Source organism: Garra rufa, chromosome 5, assembly GCF_049309525.1.
Source record: "Garra rufa chromosome 5, GarRuf1.0, whole genome shotgun sequence".
In the NCBI taxonomy this organism is placed as follows: Eukaryota; Metazoa; Chordata; class Actinopteri; order Cypriniformes; family Cyprinidae; genus Garra; species Garra rufa.
Genome location: NC_133365.1, coordinates 55705413 through 55729732, shown reverse-complemented (window position 1 = coordinate 55729732; position 24320 = coordinate 55705413). Strand labels below are relative to the sequence as shown.

The 24320-nt window shown below is 34.3% G+C and overlaps 1 protein-coding gene across 1 annotated transcript in view; it reads left to right on the top strand.

Annotated features, from left to right (window-relative positions):
* The window catches only part of LOC141335453 (dynamin-1-like), an 88590-nt gene that overhangs the window by 15671 nt on the left and 48599 nt on the right, over window positions 1-24320 (top strand). The window contains exons 2-9 of the mRNA XM_073840925.1: window positions 7650-7723; window positions 9202-9351; window positions 12124-12327; window positions 13601-13699; window positions 16567-16727; window positions 19786-19928; window positions 20009-20144; window positions 22936-23003. Of these exons, the coding sequence (XP_073697026.1) occupies window positions 7650-7723; window positions 9202-9351; window positions 12124-12327; window positions 13601-13699; window positions 16567-16727; window positions 19786-19928; window positions 20009-20144; window positions 22936-23003 (1035 nt within the window). The remainder of the gene's footprint in view (window positions 1-7649; window positions 7724-9201; window positions 9352-12123; window positions 12328-13600; window positions 13700-16566; window positions 16728-19785; window positions 19929-20008; window positions 20145-22935; window positions 23004-24320) is intronic.

Below are 24320 nucleotides of genomic sequence, written 5' to 3'. Positions count from 1 at the left end.
TTTAACAAGCACTAGGACATTTACTGAAGTCATCTCAATGACAAACACTCAACTATCTATCTATCTGTCCATCCGTCCATCCACCTATCTATCTATCTATCTATCTATCTATCTATCTATCTATCTATCTATCTATCTATCTATCTATCTATCTATCTATCTATCTATCTATCTATCTATCTATCTATCTATCTATCTATCGTCCGTCTGTCTATCCATCCATCCATCTCTCTGTCCGTTTGTCCATCCGTCTATCCATCCATCTCTCTGTCCGTCTGTCCATCCATCCATCCAGGGGCGTTGCTAGACCCTTTTTACTGGGGCACGTGCAATTTGAGTTAATTTACTTTGCTAATCCCGAAATAAAGACATTAAACTATATGCAACAACTGATTTAACGCTTCTAAAAGCAACACAGTTTAACCGAAGACTATATCCATGCCTGTTAATTTTGTTGTAAATGCAACTGGCTTTCAAAAAAGAAAAGTGATATGAATAGTGGGGGGCCTGTGCCCCAGTAGAGCTTTAGGTCTAGCAACTCCCCTGCATCCATCCATTCATCCATCCATCTCTCTGTCCATCTGTCCATCCATCCATCCATCTCTCCGTCCGTCCATCCATCCATCCATCCATCGATCCATCTCTCCATCCGTCCATCCATCCATCCATCCATCTCTCTGTCCATCTGTCCATCCATCCATCTCTCTGTCCATCTGTCCATCCATCCATCCATCTCTCTGTCCATCTGTCCATCCATCCATCCATCCATCCATCTCTCTGTCCATCTGTCCATCCATCCATCCATCTCTCTGTCCATCTGTCCATCCATCCATCCATCCATCTCTCTGTCTGTCCATCCATCCATCCATCCATCTCTCCGTCCGTCCATCCATCCATCTCTCTGTCCATCTGTCCATCCATCCATCCATCCATCCATCTCTCTGTCCATCTGTCCATCCATCCATCCATCTCTCTGTCCATCTGTCCATCCATCCATCCATCTCTCTGTCCATCTGTCCATCCATCCATCCATCTCTCTGTCCATCTGTCCATCCATCCATCCATCCATCTCTCTGTCTGTCCATCCATCCATCCATCCATCCATCTCTCCGTCCGTCCATCCATCCATCTCTCTGTCCATCTGTCCATCCATCCATCCATCCATCTCTCTGTCCATCTGTCCATCCATCCATCCATCTCTCTGTCCATCTGTCCATCCATCCATCCATCCATCCATCTCTCCGTCCGTCCATCCATCCATCTCTCTGTCCATATGTCCATCCATCCATCCATCTCTCTGTCCATCTGTCCATCCATCCATCCATCCATCTCTCTGTCTGTCCATCCATCCATCCATCTCTCTGTCTGTCCATCCATCCATCCATCTCTCTGTCCATCTGTCCATCCATCCATCCATCCATCCATCTCTGTCCATCTGTCCATCCATCCATCCATCTCTCCGTCCGTCCGTCCATCTATCCATCCATCCATCCATCCATCCATCCATCCATCTCTCTGACCATCTGTCCATCCATCCATCCATCTCTGTCCATCTGTCCATCCATCCATCCATCTCTCCGTCCGTCCATCCATCCATCCATCCATCTCTCCGTCCGTCCGTCCATCCATCCATCCATCTCTCTGTCCATCCGTCCATCCATCCATCCATCCATCTCTCTGTCCATCTGTCCATCCATCCATCCATCCATCCATCCATCTCTCCGTCCGTCCATCCATCCATCCATCCATCCATCCATCTCTCCGTCCGTCCGTCCGTCCATCCATCTCTCTGTCCATCTCTCCATCCACCCATCCATCCATCTCTCTGTCCGTCCATCCATCCATCCATCTATCCATCCATCTCTCCGTCCTTCCGTCCGTCCATCCATCCATCCATGAATCCATCCATCTCTCTGTCTGTTTGTCCATCCATCCATCCATCCATCCATCCATCTCTCTGTCCATCCATCCATCCATCCATCCATCCATCTCTCCGTCCGTCCATCCATCCATCCATCCATCCATCTCTCCGTCCGTCCGTCCGTCCATCCATCCATCCATCCATCCATCCATCCATCTCTCTGTCCATCTGTCCATCCATCCATCCATCTCTCTGTCCATCTGTCCATCCATCCATCCATCTCTCTGTCCATCTGTCCATCCATCCATCCATCCATCTCTCTGTCTGTCCATCCATCCATCCATCTCTCCGTCCGTCCATCCATCCATCTCTCTGTCCATCTGTCCATCCATCCATCCATCCATCCATCTCTCTGTCCATCTGTCCATCCATCCATCTCTCTGTCCATCTGTCCATCCATCCATCCATCTCTCTGTCCATCTGTCCGTCCATCCATCCATCCATCTCTCTGTCCATCTGTCCATCCATCCACCCATCCATCCATCTCTCCGTCCGTCCATCCATCCATCCATCTATCCATCCATCTCTCCGTCCGTCCATCCATCCATCCATCTATCCATCCATCTCTCCGTCCTTCCGTCCATCCATCCATCCATGAATCCATCCATCTCTCTGTCTGTCCATCCATCCATCTATCTATCTATCTATCTATCTATCTATCTATCTATCTATCTATCTATCTATCTATCATTATGTAAAAAATGATTTGATTTGATATGCTTTAGGGTACAAAACATCCTCGTTTCACATCATTATTGGGTGTGACATCATTGTGTGATTACATGAACAAACGAGTGAGTTTAACCATTTCAATGATACGAACTGCCCGAAACATTTAGTTTGCGTTTAGATTCAGATTTCTCCATTTGTCTGGGGCTCTGGATTTCAGGTAATAATGGTGTACAGAGGTGTAAAGTACTTGAGTAATTTTACTTGATTACTGTACTTAAGTATTATTTTTGGGGATTTTTACTTTACTTGAGTACAATTAAAAATGAATACTTTTACTTTTACTTAAGTACATTTTTAAAGAAAAAAAACTACTTTTTACTCCTTACAATTTTATTTACAGTCAAAAAGTAAATAATTTCAAAATACTAATTTTTGTGATTTTTTTTTTACTATTTTCTCTTGCTAACAAACCAATTGAATTGCGCTGAATTCCAGTTTAATTAAAATGTTATTCATTGTGCCAATGAGATTCGTTTTTACATTCTATGAAATTAATCAGACATGTTCATTGGTCCTTTGGAAGTGACATCAAGTTGCATCAATCACCACAATGCACAGCACCTTGACCTGGAAATTAGAGAAATTATAACATGCAGTCAGTGGAAGAAAATGGAGGAAGAACATGATTCAGTAGTGAACGCAGCCCAAAATCAGCCACAGGGGCAAGAGCACCCGTGGCCTTACCTTAGCGAATTCTTTTCTTTTAGCGGTATTAGTAAGGATTCATACAAGATGAAATGCATCCTTTGTCTCCCGCTCAACAAAGAAATATCGGCCTTCAAAGGTTAAATCTAAACAGTTCTAAAGCAGGATAAAACCTTGTATGTGGTTCATTCACTTCATGTTTTTAGAGATTAAAAACGTAAACAAGAATCTCTAGTTTTCATTTTTGCTTTTACTTTTACTTTTTTAATACTCAAGTACAATTTTAATGCAGTACTTTTTTACTTTTACTTGAGTGTAATTCTGGCTGAGTACTTTTACTTTTAATTGAGTAAAATTTTCACTCATTACTTGTACTTTCACTTGAGTAACATTTTTGAGTACTTTTTACACCTCTGATGGTGTAAATAATGTTTCTTGCACAGATGGATCATTTTGCGTCATAAGATCTCAATATATTGTCAGGAGCTACAGGTATTTTGTGTCGGCTGATATGCTTTTTTGACTCTCAAAGTGCTGGTAGCCACTGACTTGCTAAAAATCTCAATAAAACTTTACTGTTCTACTGATGAAGTCACCTTCATCTTAGATGGCCTCAAGGTAAACAAACTAACAGGAGTTTTTAATTTTCTGGTGAACCGTCTCTTTAATGCACATTAGCATGTAATATTGCAGCATAATGCTGTGTCTGTGGTGGTTGTGTTGTAATGATGCTGATTCTGCATGCGGAGGGGGAGGAGGCGGTGCTCTGGGATTAGATGGGGGGGGGGGGAGCATCCAGCCGGCCTGTCCATCATCACAGCTGCCTGCAGACACTGGGGGATGGGACGAGAGACACAGAGAGAGAGAGAGAGAGAGAGAGAGAGAAAGTCACATCTCTTTTTGTCCTCCTCTGCATCTCCTCCACGGGGAAAACACACTGCTGCTGCTGCTGTTGTTGATTTTTAGCTGTTATTGTAAGATGTTTCTAAGCCACACAGCTACAGGGATGTGAGTGTTTTGGCGAATCTCACAATGAAATGTCTAGGCCAAATTTCACCCTAAAATATTTTCTTTTTTCATTTTAGGCTTTAATATGACCTCTTTTATAAATAAATGGTTCTCAGATCTCAGGGTTGATTAATGCTCTTAACTTTGGACAGAAATTGAGATCATTGAGATACTGTTGTAGTTTTTTTATTAATAATTAGAAATAAAAATAATTAGATAATTATTAATAATTGTTAATAATAAAATTTTCTATTTCATTTTAATTTTAGTTGGCGTTTTAGTAGGTTTGAGTGTTTTTTTTGTGTGATTTTTGTATTATTTTTCATCTTTATTTCTGTTTTAATGGTTATTTTCATACAAGTTACACTAAATGAAAATGTTTCCTTGCCAAAAATGATTTAAAAAATTTATTTTATAAATAGATGGCAATTTTTTATTAAAAGTCAGAATTTTTATTTTTACATTTTCAAAAGGATTATAAAGATAGTTTTTATTAATAATTAAAATTCATTTTTATTTTTACATTTTAAATTAAAAGTTTTCTTTTACTAAAACTTTCTAATTTCTACTAGAATTTTATTTTAGTATTTTTTTTGTAATTTTATTATTTTTAATTTATATTTTTTGTTTGGTTTCTATATTTTACCATAATTTAGTATTTTTGTCAGCATTTTGTTTTTTTATATATTTAATTTTATTTTAGTTAGAAAATGAGATCACTGAGACTCTATTATAGTTTTTATTGATAATTTGAATTCGTTTTTTTTTTTTTTCATACAGATTTACATTTTTTAAGTTATAGTATTTTGTATTTTTTTAGTAATTTAGTCCTTTTTTTATTCTTTTTAATTTTATTTTTTAGTTTGGTTTCTATATTTTAGCACAATGAACTAAAGGAAAATAAATATGTTTGTTTGTCAATCAGATATTTTTAGAATTTAGGTTAACTATATTACTTCTTTCTTAGAACACACTAGCACCTGCATATCAATTCTAGCAAACTGCCACAAGTTTTTCACATGCAAACTCCCCTCACATTTCTTTGAGAAGCTGATGTGAGTGTTGCTGAGTCAGAAACGGGGTGTGTGTGTATCAATACTCTGTCCAGTTCCAGATCAATAGTGATTGGCTGGTGTGATTGGATCAATAAGAGGGTGGCACCCGTCCATATGGCGGCTCCATATGGCTCATGTTTATGGCTGTCAGGAGAACCTGCAGCTAATGCCATCTGGACAGATCAGAGCGTCACAGAGACTGTGAAGCTGCAGCGGGATGCCAGGCTTTCTTCAGTCCTGTTTACTGTTGGGATTGATTACAGAACGCTTTTCTTTTCTACAGTATTACTGCTCATGCTTGTGCAAAACTCCTGTGCTGGTGTTTCCTTACTATATCGCATGAAAAGTTTATCCTTTAATTTTTAATCTACACCGCATACACTCTTCCTTATATTTGTCTTGTTTCCAGCCAAAATATAAAAAAAAAATAATAATCTTAAATCAAGAAGGATTTTCTAGATGAGTAAAAATTGTCTTGTTTTCAGAAAAAACAGGTCAAAATTAAATGCATTTTTGCTTGAAACATGCAAAATAATCTGCCAATGGGGTAAGAAAAATAATCTAGTTTTCTGTTCGAAAATAATATTTTTTTGCTTACCCCACCGGCAGATTATTTTGCTTGTTCTAAGCCAAAACAAGACAATATTTTTTACTCGTCTTGAAAATCCTTCTTGATTTAAGAATTTTTAGATATTTTGGCTGGAAACAAGACAAAAAATCTAAGTAGCTTTTTTGCAGCTTTTTGCACTTTATACCATACAGATTGTTTCAGAGCAAGTACACAGTGATAAACAGGAAATGAACAGTGTTAATGCAATAAAATTAAATGATTATGCTCAATAAAAGTGTACTGCAAAAAATGTTTTCCAGCCAAAAATTAAAGTAAATTAGAAAAATTATTTTCCTGTTTTCAGAAAAACAAGTCAGAATGGGGTAAGTAAAAATAAAAAATCTTATTTCAAATAGAAAATAACCCCATTGGCAGATTATTTTGCTTGTTTCAAGCAAAAACGCACTTAATTTTGACTTATAGACAATAATTTGTACTTGTCCTTCTTGAATTAAGAATTTTTTTAGACATTTTGGCTGGATAGAAAAGCATTTTTTGCAGTGTGTTGCATCACTTTTGAAATAATCAGTGTTTTCTGCTGAGCCTTCAACAGTAGGTCCAAAAATTCTGTCTAAGTCCAAAGATCATCTGAGCCAATTTTCATAATAATTTGACAAATTTTGAAGGAGGAGTAGCGAAAAAACTGAATATTGTACTTTTCAAATTGGCCACTTCTGTAATTGACGGAGTCGTAATGTAAGCTATTGAATGTGATCAGCATCAAGAGAGGAATCAGGTGTACCAAGTTTAATTTTCTACAGCAAAGGGTTTAAAAGTTATAATCATTAGAATAATTAATTTTTGAACTGCTGGTGGCGCTATAGAGTTGGTCCAAATTTCATAATTTTCCTTTGTTCCGTTCATCGGGCTGCCATAGACCCCCATTGGGGAAGAAGAAGAAGAAGAAGCCCTTCAGGCTTGGCCCCTAATAAATGATTAAATACAAAATGAATAGTAGTCATAAAGATTGATGTGGTTTGGGAATTGGTCAAATGTGCTTGGGAAAAAAAAATAATAATAATTATGCACACACTTTATAGTAGTTATTCTTTTTTTATTATTATTATTAGTTATTTTACTGTTTAATGTTGCTTTAGCAACTAGCTAAAATATTTTTTTACATTTTTAAAAATGCATCAAGTTTAACCTAATTCAAGGAGAATGTATTAAATTTAGGCAACTCAAATGTAATCACTGCAAAAATGCTTTTCTTGCTTAGATTTTTTTGTCTGGTTTCCAGCCAAAATATTTAAAAATGCCTTAATAAAAAAGAATTTTCTAGACAAGTAAAAATTGTTATGTTTTCAGAAAAAACAAGTCAAAATTGAGTGTGTTTTAGCTTGAAACAAGATAAATTATCTGCCAATGGGGTAAGAAAAAAATAATTTCAAACAGAAAACAAGATTATTTTTCTTAACCCATTGTTAGATTATTTTGCTTGTTTCAAGCTAAAACACACTCAATTTTGACTTGTTTTTTCTTAAAACAAGAATTTTTTTTTACTTGATTTAGGTTTTTTAGATATTTTGGCTGGAAACAAGACAAAAAATATTAGAATCAGTGTTAGAATCAGATGCTTGTCCTGATTTCACCTGACAGCATCTCTTTCACGTTCATCCCAGAGCGCTTCGGTGTTTCCTGTAATCGTCACTCACCTCGCTGTCCTTCTGTTGCACAGGGACTTCCTCCCACGCGGCTCCGGTATCGTCACCCGCCGTCCCCTCGTCCTGCAGCTCATCAACTGCCCCACAGGTGAGACTCTCTCCAGGTCACAGCAGGTCTAGGATCAGGTGCTTCACGTCTCTGAGTCTGACTGCAGAAACACAGCAGATGCATTTGTAAAGACATGACTCATTGGTTCCTTCTAAGAAGTCTTTGGCATAAACACTGCCACCTAGTGTAGCAGCCTGCACTTACATTTTGTTCATTTCCAGAGCAAATATTTACAGATAGTGGACTCACCTTCTTGTCATCCAAAATGTTCATGTCTTTCTTTCTTCAGTCCTGAAGAGATTATGTTTTTTGACGAAATCATTTCAGGATTTCTCTCCATTTAGTGGACTTCTGTGGTGCCTGTGAGTTTGAACTTCCAAAATGCAGCTTCAAAGGACTCTAAACGACCCCAGCTGATGAAGAATGGTTTTATCTAGCGAAATGATTGGTTACTTTCTAAAAAAAAAAAAAAAAAAAATTTATATACCTTTTAACCTCCATGCAAAGAATGCTTTTCTTTCTTAGACTTTTTTGTCTTGTTTCCAGCCAAATTATTAAATCAAGAAGGATTTTCTAGACGAGTAAAGAAAAACAAGTTTTTGCTTGTTTTTGTTTTTTTTTTGCTTGAAAGAAGCTAAATTATCTGCCCATGGGGTAAGAAAAATTATCTTGTTTTCTGTTTGAAATAAGATTTTTTTTCATACCCCATTGGAAGATTATTTGGCTTGTTCTAAGCAAAAACTTACTTAATTTTGACTTTTTTTTTTTTTTTTTTTTTTAAACAAGAAAAAAATTACTCCTCTAGAAAATTGAATATTTAGTAATTTTGGCTACAAACAAGACAAAAAAATCTAAGTAAGAAAAGGATTTTTTGCAGTGCTCAAATGCACATCTTGTCTAGCTCTGCATGATCTCTGTGTATTCCAGTTCAGGACAGTTAGGGTATGTCTAAAAACTCCCATCTCATTTTCTCCTCTTGAACTTCAAAATCGCCCTAAATCCATTTTTTGTAAAGGCCATTTGATCATCTTTGCACGTTCACTTTGTAAACACTGGGTTGGTATTTCTGCAGTGATGTAGGACGATTTTAAAGTTGGAGGAGAAAATGAGATGGGAGTTTTTCTACATACCCTAACTGTATTGAACTGGAATACACAGAGTATAAGCAGAGCTAGACAAGATGAGCATTTGAGGTTAAAAAGTATATAAATTGTCAATTTAAAAAAAAAAAAATCAATGGTTTCATTAGATCAGACCTTTCTTCATCAGCTGGGATCGTTTAGAGTCCTTTGAAGCTGCATTTAAACTGCATTTTGGAAGTTCAAACTCGCGGACACCATAGAAGTCCACTATATGGAGAGAAATCCTGAAATGTTTTTAGAAAGAAAGAATCTTGGATGACAATTGCTGTTAAACCTGTTTGACTCAGTCTACCCCATGCCTTCTGTTGTCTGATCAGATGTTTAGTTTTTACTGCAGTGATGTGTTTTATAATGTGCTTCTCTGTTCCCTCGCAGAATATGCGGAGTTCCTTCACTGTAAGGGGAAGAAGTTCGTAGATTTCGATGAGGTGCGTCAGGAGATCGAGGCGGAGACGGATCGCATCACGGGCCAGAATAAAGGCATTTCGCCCGTGCCGATCAACCTGCGCGTCTACTCTCCAAACGGTCAGAATTATATTCAATCACTCACACAAACGTCACAGTATCAGTGTTTTTTTTTTGCATTGGCTGGTATTAAAAGAGAAGTTCACTTCTAGAACAAAGATTTACTGGTAATTTACTCACCCACTTGTCATCCAAGATGTTCATGTCTGTGTAACCGAGCTTTCTTCAGCTCAGGAATTTATCTGTAACATCTGTCTTTCTTCAGTCGTGAAGAAATTATGTTTTTTGAGGATTTCTCTCCATATAGTGGACTTCTATGGTGCCCCTGAGTTTGAACTTCCAAAATGCAGCTTCAAACGATTCCAGCCGAGGAAGAAGGATCTGATCTAGCGAAACGATTGGTTTTTTTTTTTTACATTACTATTTATATATACACTTTTTAACCTCAAATGCTCGTCTTGTCTAGCTCTGCTTGTTCTCTGTGTATTCTGGTTACAATAGAGTTAGGGTATGTTAAAAAACTCCCATCTCATTTTCTCCTCCAACATCAAAATCATCCTACATCGCTGTTTTACCTTTTCTGTAAAGGGTGTTTGACCTTGTTTGTATGTTCACTTTGTAAACACTGGGTTGGTACTTCAGCAGCGATGGAGGATGTTTTGAAGTTGGAGGAGAAAGAGAGTTTTTCCACATACCCTAACTGTCTTGAACTGGAATACACAGAGTTCAGGCAGAGCTAGACAAGACGAGCATTTGAGGTTGAAAAGTATATGAAATGTCAATGTTTTTTAGAAAATAACCAATTGTTTCACTGGATAAGACCCTTCTTCCTCGCTTGGGATCGTTTAAAGCCCTTTAAAGCTGCATTTAAACTACATTTTGGAAGTTCAAACTCACAGGCACCATAGAAGTCCACTATATGGAGAGAAATCCTGAAATGTTTTGCTCAAAAAACATAATTTCTTTACAAGGGATGCACTGAATGTTCGCCAACTGAAATTATTTGGCCAAAAATAGTGAATAAGCGTAAAGGCTGAAAAAATGATACCGATCAATGACGTGATGCGATCAAATAAAGGTTTAGAAGCGCATCGCATGTCTTCATGAGAAGAGAAAGGTTCCTGTATGATGACTGAAATCATCCATTAGTCAATCAACTCCAGAACGTTCTGTTGTCTAATACACCAGACACCAATTAGCCTTTTTCACACTTCCGTGTTTCTGGCTTCCGGATTGGCGCTCGCAGGGTAAGAGTTTTTCCGGTGACAGCAGCGGCCGTACTTAACAAGCGTAAGTTCGGGAATCAAAGTCTATTTTTACAAAATAGATACTATGATACTATGATATATACCAGTGTTTTGCTCTAAAAAATAGCAAACATTTCTTCAAAAACTTTGTGTCAGCTTCTGGTCATCACAAATACTTTGTTTATTTAATTATGACTGTTAGCACTTATAATACAGCACAGTTTTGAGTTTTGCCATTCTGTCTATTTGGTGCTGGCTGTGCATTATGACTCTTCACGTCATTTTTTTCGTGATTATTAATATTGTTATTATTATTATTAAAGTAATATTGTATTTTCTACTTGCTGTCCTTTGCATTATTCATTTTACGGTGTTAATGTACGTTGCATAATCATGTGCCCAGGGATATACATAATAAAATAATATAATACTAAACAAGAGATGACTCCGATTAATGGCTTTATTCCTTTTGGATCTGGATTACGTTGTTGTATTGAGTTTATGCATCATCCGGACTCAGAATCATTTAATTTATTCTTGGGAAAATGTGCATTTGGATATAATTTGATGCTGTCAAATGCTGTCATAATTTACCATCATGTAGTGATTCGAGGGAAATGACTGAGTAAATTGAGAAAATACGCTTAAATATACCGGAGATGGAAAACAGAAACTATAGCTGGCGCTATGTTGAGCTTATTATATTGACAAGTAGCGGTCTGAGTGGCCATATAAATTACAAACAAGTAAACTGTTGTTTCTTTGTTGAAATTATAACAACAACTTGGAAAGCAGACAAAACAGAAAAGGTAAGAAGCATTATTTGAGACAAGATCATATTAATATAATAGGCGCAGACCTGTAGCGGAACTGACTTTACCCTGCGCTGACGTCATTTCCGATTTTTGTGAAAAAGGCTTATTGTGTTTATTCTGACAGCAGCTCTTTAGCCAGGGTTCAAAGACCAAAGATGACAATCATTCACAAATCTGCTGCTGCCAGCAAAACTAGGACTGAGCTCTTCTTGCGGGTTTACCACTAAATAAAAGACGACATTCAGAAATGTTAGTATTGTCATTTTACTGTTGTTCTGGAAAATAAAATAAAACAAAAATAAAGCTAACAATCATTCCAACAGCTCTATTAATACATTTATTCTAACATTCTCCTTTGCTCAGCAAGGCTGCATTTATTTGCACATTAAAAACACATGCCTGATTCAAGAAGAGGGTCTTAAAAATGGCCAAAGAATATTATTTTACTAACTTATTAATTTTAAGTTCAATTGTGCTTTGTTGGTAGACTATGTCTACTAGAATGTTACAAATGTTCAGTGTTAAGTAAATAGTTTTAAATTAGTTTTGTGATTTATTTTTTCTTTGAAAAGCAAGACAAAACTGTAAAAAGCACATTTTGGCTATTTAATTTATGCATTGGTGAAAAAAATTAACAAAACACATGGGGAAAAATGATGCATCCCTATTCTTTACGACTGAAGAAAGACAGACATGAGTAAATGATCTGTGATTTTTGGTTCTAGGAAAGTAATCTCCTCCTTTAATGGTGGATCTGGTTTTGTTTACAGTGTTGAACCTGACTCTGGTGGATCTGCCGGGAATGACTAAAGTGCCGGTGGGCGATCAGCCTCCGGACATCGAGCACCAGATCAAAGACATGCTGATGCAGTTTGTGACTAAAGACAACTGTCTGCTGCTGGCCGTGTCGCCCGCCAACTCCGATCTCGCCAACTCTGATGCCCTGAAGATTGCCAAAGAAGTCGACCCGCAGGGTGCGTGAGATCTACAACACACATATCAACACATATTAGCTCTGATTATGTCCATAAATGTCCACAGTCTGGCTCATATCTGACCCTGGAGCACAAAACCAGTCTTAAGTAGCACAGGTATATTTGTAGCAACAGCCAACAATACATTGCATGGGTCAAAATCATTGATTTTTCTTTTATGGCAAAAATCTAAATATGTTCCATAAGATATTTTATAAATTTCCTACTGTAAATATATCAAAAGTAAATTTTTGATTAGTAAAATGCATTGCTAAGAACTTCATTTGGACAACTTTAAACGGAATTTTCTAACAAACCGTACATCAATGGAAAGCGTATTTATTTAGCTTTCAGATGATGTATAAATCTCAGTTTCCAAAAATGACTGGTTTTGTGGTCCTGGGTCACATATTACTGGTGTAATGAGTAAAAAAATAATGTTTTTGCCCAAGAGAGCCATTATATTGATTAACAGGGTTTCTGCAGGTTTCAAAAAGGTAAAATTCAAAAGATTTTAAGTCCTTTTTTAGACCAAGTGAGGAAAATAAGGGATGCATTAAATTTAAATTTAATTGTCTATCAATGAAAAGTGTCAAAATGCAACTTAAATGTAGCTTCTAGTGAACCTTCTAATGTTGTTCCTCAATATTTGTGTCTTGTTTTCCAGTGCAAATGTCTCAAGATTCATAAATAAAGATACTTTTACGAAATTACATGAAATAAGAAGTCTTGTTTTAGGAGAACTTAATCAAAATGAAGTGAGTTTGATTAAAACAAAAATCTTTTTTACAAACACGAGAATGTGGGTTAGTTTCATTAAAAATTATAAAATAATAAAATTGCTATTAGTATACTTTTTTTTAAGCTAAAAAAATCTACTTTTTATGTACTTCTCAGAAGTGTGCTTTATAAACTTCTCAGAAATCTACTTAAAATGACATTTAAGTATACTTGACTTCTACTTAGAACAAGTCTAAATATACTTATGAAAAACCCAAATCTCAAACTTGACAGGTGCATGAAAAAGCTGTATTTTTGCCTGCAGTGTCTGTCCTTAAAACAGATTTAGGGATTTATTTTGTGGTAGAGTCTATTAAGACTTTTGAAGTCCTCTTTAAGACCCGCAGAAACCTCGGATCAGCAAAACAAACTGGATGCAGCTTTAACTTGACTTCACAGTGAGATGTTTTCAGGGTTACTGGCCGAAGTAGACAGCTTCTCGATCAAAGTGTGCTTGTGTTTTAATGTGTTGTGTGTTTGTGTGTGCGAGCAGGTCTGCGGACTATCGGTGTGATCACTAAACTCGATCTGATGGATGAAGGGACAGATGCTCGGGAAATCCTGGAAAACAAGCTGCTGCCGCTGCGGAGAGGTGAGGATGTTTATTATTTAAAATAAATAAACTAAAATCCAACTCTAAAAATCTAATTTATTTGCATTAATTACATTTATGCAAAAAAGAAAAAGGACAATGAAAATAATTTTTTTTTTTTTACATTTTTCATACTTTTTAGAAAAATGCGTAAGTCTAGTTTTTGATTTTCAAAACAACAGAAACTAGAGCTTATTTTCCTCATTCATCAGAAATAAATTGTTTTAATTATTATTATTTCTGTGAAATATTATTATATTTAATTGCATAATTGTATAATATTTAACTTTTTAATACAAAGGGCCAAAAAATAAATACAAATAATAGATTGGATGCCCTTAAGAAGTTAGAATGTTTTTTTCTAAACTTGTTTGAGAGCCATGGGTAATTATATCCAACTATATTTTATTAATACATTTTTATTTTATTTTATTATTTTTTATAATTATTGATATTTATGCAAAAATAAAAAAAGTATTTATATAAAACATTTATATAAAAATAAATAAAATATATAGTATACAAAGTAGTTATATAAAAAACAAAAATATTTGTATTTTATCTCTATTTTTTGTGCTTTTTAGGAAAATGCACAAGTCTAGTTTTTGATTTTTTTAAAATAGAAACTACAGCTGATTTTCCCCATTCATCAGGAATAAATTATTTTATTTAGAAATCATTGCTGTGAAATATTATTAAATTATTTTTAACTTTTTAATACAAAGGGCCAAAAAGCAAAATAAATAAATCAAACTGATTGGATGCCCTTGGGTAATTATATCCAACTATATTTTATTAATTAAGTAATTATTTTATTACGTTTATTTTATTTGAAAAAGTATTTATTATTATAATTAAACAAAAAATGTTAAAAAAATGATTTGTTATTGATATTTATGCAAAAATAAAAAAGTATTTATATAATGTATTAATTATATAAAAAGTATATAGTATATAAAGTATTTATATATGTGCTTTTCAGGAAAAAAGTCTAGTTTTTGATTTTTTAAAAATAGAAACTACAGCTTATATTCCCTATTCATCAGAAATATTATTATATTATATTTAACTTTTTAATACAAAGGGCCAAAAAGCAAAAAAATAAAATAAATAAATAAATAAAATTGATTGGATGCCCTTAAGAATGGCCATGGGTAATTATATCCAACTATATTTTATTAATTTAGTAATTATTGTATTACATTTATTTTATATTAAAACTATTTTTTTATAATTAAACAAAAATGTTTTTAAAAAATCTTTATGCAAAAATTTTTAAAGTATTTATATAATGTATTATTTATATAAAAAGTATATAGTATATAAAGTATTTATACATGTGCTTTTCAGGAAAAAAGTCTAGTTTTTGATTTTTAAAAAATAGAAACTACAGCTTATATTCCCTATTCATCAGAAATATTATTATATTATATTTAACTTTTTAATACAAAGGGCCAAAAAGCAAAAAAATAAAATAAAATAAAATAAATAAATAAATAAATAAATAAATAAATAAATAAATAAAATTGACTGGATGCCCTTAAGAATGGCCATGGGTAATTATATCCAACTATATTTTATTAATTTAGTAATTATTGAATTACATTTATTTTATTTTAAAAGTATTTTTTTTAAATTAAACAAAAATGTTTTTAAAAACATATTTATGTAAAAATTTAAAAAGTATTTATATAATTTATATAAAAAGTATATAGTATATAAAGTATTAATATAAAAAACAGGAAAAAAGTCTAGTTTTTGGATTTTTTCAAAATAGAAAGCACAGCTACTAGCGACCATGATATTTTGGTTCAAAAGTATGCTTACTATAGTAAAGTACTGTAGCTTTAACAGATTGACTAAAGCAGCTAATGTTGGAGTCGCTCCAGTGTTTTGTGAAGGTCAGCCCTCAAACGCGATCTCTCCGTTTCCCTCTAGTGGAGTAACGTCTGAGTTTCTCACTGCTGCAGGAGCGGAAAGAGAGAATCAGAGAGAGGGAAAAAACAATATCTTCATTTGATTTGATTTCATTGACACATCTGGAAAAAACGTTGTTTTCTTTCTTTGCTTGGCAATAAAGAATATTTATGGGAAAGTCTGGGCTGTAGAGTGCTGACGCGCCAGTTTTCCACTCGGGGCTCACGTCCACACTTCAGGTTTTCCCATCAAACGCGTCTTCACCTTCCCTTCACCGCGGTCTGCTCGTGTATTACGGCCAACGTCAAAACCACAAACACGCTTTACAAAGATCCTGTATGAGCAACGTCACTGGAATGAAAGATTTGAGAGTTTAACCTGCTAATCCAGACAGTTTTTCTTTCTTCTTTCTATTCTACTCTCTTTTTCTATTTGTAACTCATGTTGTTAAAAAAATCACAAATGAGTTTCTTTGATGATTTTCTGTGCTCATCACAAATCAGAGATCTCATTAAAAACTCAAACACTGCAAAAAAAAGCCACATCTTACTTTAAAAGGCGTATTTTTGCCTTGTTTCTAGTCAAAATATCAGAAAATTCATAAATTAAGATGCATTTATTAGATAAGCAAAATTACATAAGATATGTAATCTTGTTTTAAGCAAAATGCATAGTTCATTTAATAAGTGGGGTAAGAAAAATATCCTTAAATCAAGAGTATTTTACTTGTACTCTTAGTTTTCTGCTTCTGGAAACAAAAATATCATGTCATTTTGCTAGTAAATGCAGCTTAATTTAAGAATTTTTAGATATTTTGACAAGAAACAAGACAAAAATACTATGTAAGATATGCCTTCTTTCGCAGTGAACTTTCCTCACCTAGATCTGAGCTGCAATCATTTGCACTCTTTCTGAACCCATCAAACGTCGATGTGTTTGTTTGAGTCCAGGTTACATCGGTGTGGTGAACCGCAGTCAGAAAGACATCGACGGAAAGAAGGATATTAACGCTGCTATGGCGGCGGAGAGGAAGTTTTTCCTGTCTCATCCCAGTTACAGACACCTGGCCGACCGCATGGGGACGACGTACCTGCAGAAAACACTCAATCAGGTGAGACTAAAGAAATGGGAAATGTCTAAACATCAACCTAAACTCTCTTTTTGGCCATATACACACTGCTACGTTTGAAGAATAACAACTGTATTTCATTAACCCCTAAAGACCTACAACATTTTGGGGGCACCTGTACATTTCTTTCCTTTTTCAGACCTAATCTAGCCGTCAGCATCAATTGTCATATATCATTATAAACAAAAGAACTTTATGTCTAGCTCATTTAAAATGACAATTTTCATTAGTTTTCTCTAAAAATGAGATTTACAGAACTTTAGGAAAAACAATAGCAACAGTTGGGTGTTTTTGACTGTTGACTCAAACAAAAACTCGTGAAGTTTGGATTTTTTTTGTTCTTTGGAAATTTGTATTTAGGTGTTTTACACTTCCAAATAAAATGTTGTCTATATATAACATTCCCCAAACAAGTTATAACCATTTATTACTGGCCTATTTAGATTATTGACAATGTAGACCTGTCCAAAAAATGTTTCAGGAGTAAAGTCATTGTAGAAGCAGTGTTACATAATAGCAAAACACAGTAAAAAAGTTACTTTTTCAGATAAATATATTCTTAATCTGAGTATGACCAATAAACACCAATAGTGAAGGAAGTAGTGAAAACAACTGCACAAATTGTCTTGTGCAACAAAAATATAAACAGTCCAAATGATTCAATTATCAACCTAAACTCTCTGTTTGCTCTGTTTTGGCCATATACACACTGCTAAGTTTTCACTACAGGACCTGCAGGATAAAGCTTTGGAGGCGGAGTCATGAAACGCCAACCTCATGAATATTAATTAGGCTAGATACAAATAATGTTACATGATCTTTTAAAGGATCACTTCCACAACCAAAATGTACAGATAATGTACTCACCCCCTTGTCATCCAAGATGTTCATGTCTTTCTTTCTTCAGTCGTAAAGAAATTATGTTTTTTGAGGAAAACATTTCAGGATTTCTCTCCATATAGTGGACTTCTATGGTGCCCCTGAGTTTGAACTTCCAAAATGCAGCTTCAAAGGGCTCTAAACGATCCCAGCCGAGTAATAAATGTTTTATCTAGTGAAACGATCAGTTATTTTCTAAAGAAAAGTACAATTTATTTACTTTTTAACCTCAAATGCTCGTCTTGTCTAGCTCTACGCAAACTATGCAAAAAATGCTTTTCTTAGTGAGATTTTTTGTCTTGTTTCCAGCCAAAATATCTAAAAAAATTTAAATCAAGAAGGATTTTCTAGACAAGTAAAAATTATTGTCTTCTTTTCAGGAAAAAAACAAGTCAAAATTAAGTGTTTTTGCTTGAAACAAGCTAAATAATCTGCCGATGGGGTAAGAGAAATAATCTTGTTTTCTGTTTGAAATTAGATTATTTTTTCTTTAAGAATTTTTAGATATTTTGGCTGGAAAAAAGACAAAAAAAATCTAAGTAAGAAAAGCGTTTTTTGCAGTGTACATTGTTGTTTTGCCTTTTTTTGTAAAGGGCTTTTTTGCACGTTTTATGGGAGTTTTTAGACATACCCTAACTGTCTTGAACTGGAATACACAGAGTACAAGAAGAGCTAGACAAGATGAGCATTTGATTTTAAAAAGTACATAAAATAACTAATGTTTCGCTAGATCAGACCCGACTGGGATCGTTTAGAGCTGCATTTAAGCTGCATTTTGGAAGTTCAAACTCAGGGCACCATAGAAGTCCACTATATGGAGAGAAATCCTGAAATGTTTTCCTCAAAAAACATAATTTCTTTACGACTGAAGAAAGACAGACATGAACATCTTGGATGACAAGGGGGTGAGTACATTATCTGTACATTTTTGTTCAGGAATTGAACTTCTCCTTTAATGTAATGGAAAATGAAGTGTATTTACCACTGATAACTTTCCCAGACAAGCCAATGTAGTCGTAGTGTTCTTGATAGTTTTTAAGATTTGTTTTATCAAACAAGAATTGCTGCGGATTGGATTTTGTTTTGTGATTTGACTAGAACGGAAAGCAGTTGTTAGTAAATGAGTCAAAGACAAAAAGGGTTTAAGCATAAAAACAATGAGTGTAATACTGCTTTAAATTGTTGTTGTTTCTCCCAAAAAAAAAATTAACTTATTTTTGTTTAATTTAATTGCATTTTTTTCTGAGCAAAAAATAAATATCATACATTTTGTCCCTAATTTACTAAAGACGCCCACTGAAATGTCTTTCAGTGTCAATCTTGTCAGGCATATTTACAACAAAAATCAATTTAAGACATTTTAAAAGACGAATTACTTTCACCCCAAATACTAATTAGTTGTAATTCTACATTTTGTAAAGACTGTCAGTAAGAATTTACTCATTTAAAACACAATCAAATGTAATATGCTCCCTTATTCTTTCATATATGTGACCCTGGAGCACAAAACCAGTCTTAAGTCGCTGGGGTATATTTGTAGCAATAGCCAAAAATACATTGTATGGGTCAAAATTATTGTTTTTTCTTTTATGCCAAAAATCATTAGGAAATTAAGTAAAGTTCATGTTCCATTAAGATTTTTTGTAAAATTCCTACTGTAAACCTATCAAAATGTAATTTTTGATTAGTAATATGCATTGCTAAGAACTTCATTTGGACAACTTTAAAGGTGATTTTCTCAGTATTTTGATTTTTTTGCATCCTCAGATTCCAGATTTTCAAATAGATGTATCTCAGCCAAATATTGTCCTATCCTAACAAACCATACATCAATAGAAAGCTTATTTATTGAGCTTTCATATGATGTATATATCTCAGTTTTGTAAAATTTAACCTTATGACTGGTTTTGTGGTCCAGGGTCATATATTTTAATACATGTCAGAATAAGCATTTTGAATTTTTCTTCCAAAAACGAATGCGCAACCTTAAAAGCAGACACTTTACTTACATTTAATGTGCTTTCTATATCACTTGGTAAATCTTAACATCTAGTTTTTTTATTTTGCTTATACTTTGCAAAGCACTTTGAAAATAAAGTTGACTATTCTAAGTGTAGGAATGAATGATCAGCCTTCTTATTTTCTCCTCTCTGTTCTGCAGCAACTGACCAATCACATCCGTGACACGCTCCCTGGGCTCCGCGCTAAACTCCAGAGCCAGCTGCTGTCCATCGAGAAGGAAGTGGACGAATACAAGAACTTCCGTCCAGACGATCCGTCCCGGAAGACCAAAGCCCTGCTGCAGTCAGTCAATCGCATTCACGGTCTCTGAATGAAGATCTGTAGATGCTGAACCCCTCAGTATATACTTTGATTGGTTTCAGGATGGTGCAGCAGTTCTCGGTGGATTTTGAGAAGCGTATCGAGGGTTCTGGAGATCAGATAGACACCTATGAGCTGTCTGGAGGAGCCAAGATCAATCGCATCTTCCACGAGCGTTTCCCCTTCGAGCTGGTGAAGGTGCGAGAGACAGCAATAGATAGGATATTTAGATGGTTTCCATTCAACATCTGCATTAATCACATGATGGGACACGATAAATGCAGAAATATAAATATAAACTGAAGCTTTGCCTTTACACCAGCCTACCTGAGCATTTATTTTATATATTATAATATTATCATGTTATTTTAATCTTCAGTGTCACGTGATCTTCAGAAATCATTCTGAATTTGCTAGTGAAAATCACTAAAAGTAGAAAGAAATGAATTAAACTTTGAAATTAAAAAAATGAAATAGCATTTTCAGTCCAATAATGTTTTATTTATTTAAAAAAAATGAATTTCATATTTAATTCAGTGTTTTACTTGCCAGTTCTTTATAATTTATTACAAGTCTCTTTATAATTGAAATTTACAAGCATTACAATTTCTGAAATTGGATTTTATATTATTAACTATTAATATTATACTATATTTATTCTATTTAATGCATTTTGCTTTGATGCAAACAAAATAACTTTACAAATATCATTAGTTTAACATTAAACATGATATATTGCAATTAACGTGAATTTAAATTAATAAACTAAATTAATAAATTAACCAATGGTGTAAAATAGGAACTTAATTTGTTAATTTGTTTGCATCAAAACAAAATGCATTACATTCCAAAAGAAAAAATAAACATAAAGATGTATTTTGGCTGAATGAAGTGTTTCACTTTGAGTTGTTTTGCTATTTCAGACATGTTGATAGTTACACAACCCAGTTGTTGATCAATGTTGAAAACAGTTGTGCTGCACAATATTTTTGTGGAAAGCATGATGCATTTTATTTTTAGGATTCAGTAACAGGAACAGTATTTATTTGAAATATAAATCTTTTGTAACATAAATGTCTGTCAATTTTGATCAATTTAATGCATCCTTGATGAATAAAAGTGTTCATTTCTTCTTTTTTTTTTAAAGTTTTCAACATTGATAAAAATGTGAAATGTTCCTTAGGCAGCACATCAGCATATTAGAATGATTTCTGAAGGATCATGTGACACTGAAGACTGCAGTAATGATGCTGAAAATGCAGTTTTGATCACAGCAATAAATTCTTTTTTAACATATACTCACATAGAAAACAGCTGTTTGAAATTGTAATAATATTTCACATTTTTGTACCATATTTTAGATCAAAATAAATGCAGCCATGGTGAGCTGAAGAGACTTCTTTCAAAAACATTGAAAATGTCAACTATTCCTAAACTGTGGCTGGTATTGTTTAGTTTGTCTGCAGCCAGAGTGATCAGAAAACTATCGTTTAGAGATGTCAGACTCATCTCGTGTCTCTGAGTGAGTCTCTGTATCATTGAGCAGCAGCAGAAACGCATGAGTCACGGCGCAGGATTGCGTCTCCCTCCGGCCTGAGCGCAGCCTTTATGAGTAAAACATTCCGCCTTCCTGTGGCCTGGAAAAGACACACACACACACATCCACAATAAAACACTGTCTGCAGCAGTGAACAGGAAGTAGTTGATCCACAGATCTGTTTGAGGTTTCTGTAGCTTATGAATATCACTAGATCCATTTATCAGTCATGAAGTTCCGCTATTTGTTTTACACACAGTTGAAGTCAAAACTTTACATACACCTCGCAGAATCTGCAAAATGCTCATTATTTTACTAAAATAAGAGGGTTAGGGTTATCATACAAAATGCATGTTGTTTTTTATTTAGTACTGACCCTGAAAAAGATATTTCACGTAAAAAACATTTACATATCGTCCACAAGAAAAAAATAATAATTGCATTTATAAAAATTACCCTGTTCAGAAGTTTTGTTGTTTCCTGAATGATCCACAGCTTTTTGTTGTTGTTGTTTTTTAGTGATAGTTGTTCATGAATCCCTTGTTTGTCCTGAACTGTACTTCATACAGCTCCTACAAATTCTTTGGTTTTTCCAGCATTTTTGTGTATTTGAACCCTTTCCAACAATGACTGTATGATTTTAAGATCTTTTTTCACACTGAGGACAACTGAGGGACTCATATGCAACTATTACAGAAGGTTCAAACACTCACTGATGCTCCAGAAGGAAAAAACAATGCATTAAGAGCCGGGGGTGAAAACTTTTGGAATTTGAAGATCACAGTAAATGTAGCTTATTTTGTCTCCTGGAAAACATCTTTTGTAGCTTCTGAAGGGCAGTACTTAATAAAAAAAAATAAAAAAAACATGATATTTAGGCAAAATAAGAAAAAACTCGTTCTGTTCAAAAGTTTTCACCCCCGGCTCTTAATGCATGGTGTTTCCTTCTGGAGCATCAGTGAGTGTTTGAACCTTCTGTAATAGTTGCATATGAGTCCCTCAGTTGTCCTCAGTGTGAAAAAAGATCTTAAAATCATGCAGTCATTGTCGGAAAGGGTTCAAATACACAAAAATGCTGGAAAACCAAAGAATTTGTGGGACCTGAAGAATTTTTAGTTTCAGGACAAACAAGGGACTCAAGAACAACTATCACTAAACAAAAAAACACAGCTGTGGATCATTCAAGTGAATGTAAACTTTTGAACAAGGGTCATTTTTATAAATTCAACTATTATTATCTTTTATGTGAAATATCTTATTCAGGTCAGCATTAAATAAACAATAACGTGCATTTTGTATGATCCCTCTTATTTTGGACATTTTGCAGATTCCGCAAGCAGTGCGTAAACTTTTGACCTCAAATGTACATGATTTTTCTTTCTTTTGTGTTTTTACTGAAGTATGATCTAAATATGTTGATGGCTGATGTAGTAATGTGCTCTCTGTCCTCAGATGGAGTTTAATGAGAAGGAGCTGCGTAAGGAGATCAGCTACGCCATCAAGAACATCCACGGCATCAGGCACGTCTGTCCTTCACTTCTGTCCCGTTTCACGTGTCCTGCTCGTTCGTCTGCGGTCAAACCTCGTGTAATACGTCACACATCTAATCACAAACGTCTCTGACTCCAGCCGTGTCTCTGTGGAAGAGCATCTGATCTGATCAGACCAACAGGAGGACGGGTTTGCGATTAGATCGGTGACCGTCCGTCTCCTCTCCTCTCGAATGAACCCCGCTCTTTAGCGCCTCTTTCTTGTCTTTAGGCCAAGAAACGTGACGTTTGGGCTTTTGTCATGATAATTATTGCCATGTGTTTTATTTATGATCCTCCATTTGTCCAAGTCTTTCGTGAGACTAATGTCTCATAATGTTTATGTACCATATTACTAAAATGTGATCCTGGAGCACAAAACCAGTCTTAAGTAGAACGGGAATATTTGTAGCAATAGCCAAAAATACATTGTATGGTTCAAAATTATGTTCCATGAGGATATTTAGTGAATTTCCTATTGTAAATATATCAAAAGTAAATTTTTGATTAGTAATATGCATTGCTAAGAACTTCATTTGAACAACTTTAAAGGCAATTTTCTTAATATTTAGATTTTTTTGCACCCTTAGATTCCAGATTTTCAAATAGTTGTATCTCAACCAAATCCTAACAAACCATGCATCAATGGAAAGCTTATTTATTCAGCTTTTAGACCTCACAAAATCACTGGTTTTGTGGTCTAGGGTCACAAATATTTTTTTTTACTTTCTTTTCTGACAACCATCTTAAAAACACACGTGGTTAAAAAATGATGTAGAAATTTGTTCTCAGAATTTGCTAGTAAATCACTAAAAATGCAAAGAAATGACAGCTAAGACATCAAATAACTTAATTAAATTTACTTCAGTAATCAATTTAATATTGAATTCAGTGTTTTACTCACCATTTCTTTGCAATTTATTACTATTAATTATAGTTGGTTCTTTGTAAATTAAATTTGCAAGCATTATTTTGAGTGAAAATAGTTTCTGAAATTGCCAAATTTTACATAAAATTTTATCAAATTTTTCATTTAATGCATTTTGTTTTAATGCACACAAATTGATAACATTACAAGGATTTGACTTTTATAAGGTCCCATTAGCAAACATTAGTATGCATAAAACACATTAAGGAACTAAATTAATAAAGAAAAAGTAGGCCTACATTTCATTGTTAGTTAATGTTAATTAATGCAATTAAAATGTTAACAAATGGGACTTTACTATAAAGTGTTACCAATTTTTGTTACATATTATTTTTTTTTTGCATCAAACCAAAATGCAACTTTTAAGATTTCAACTTTTC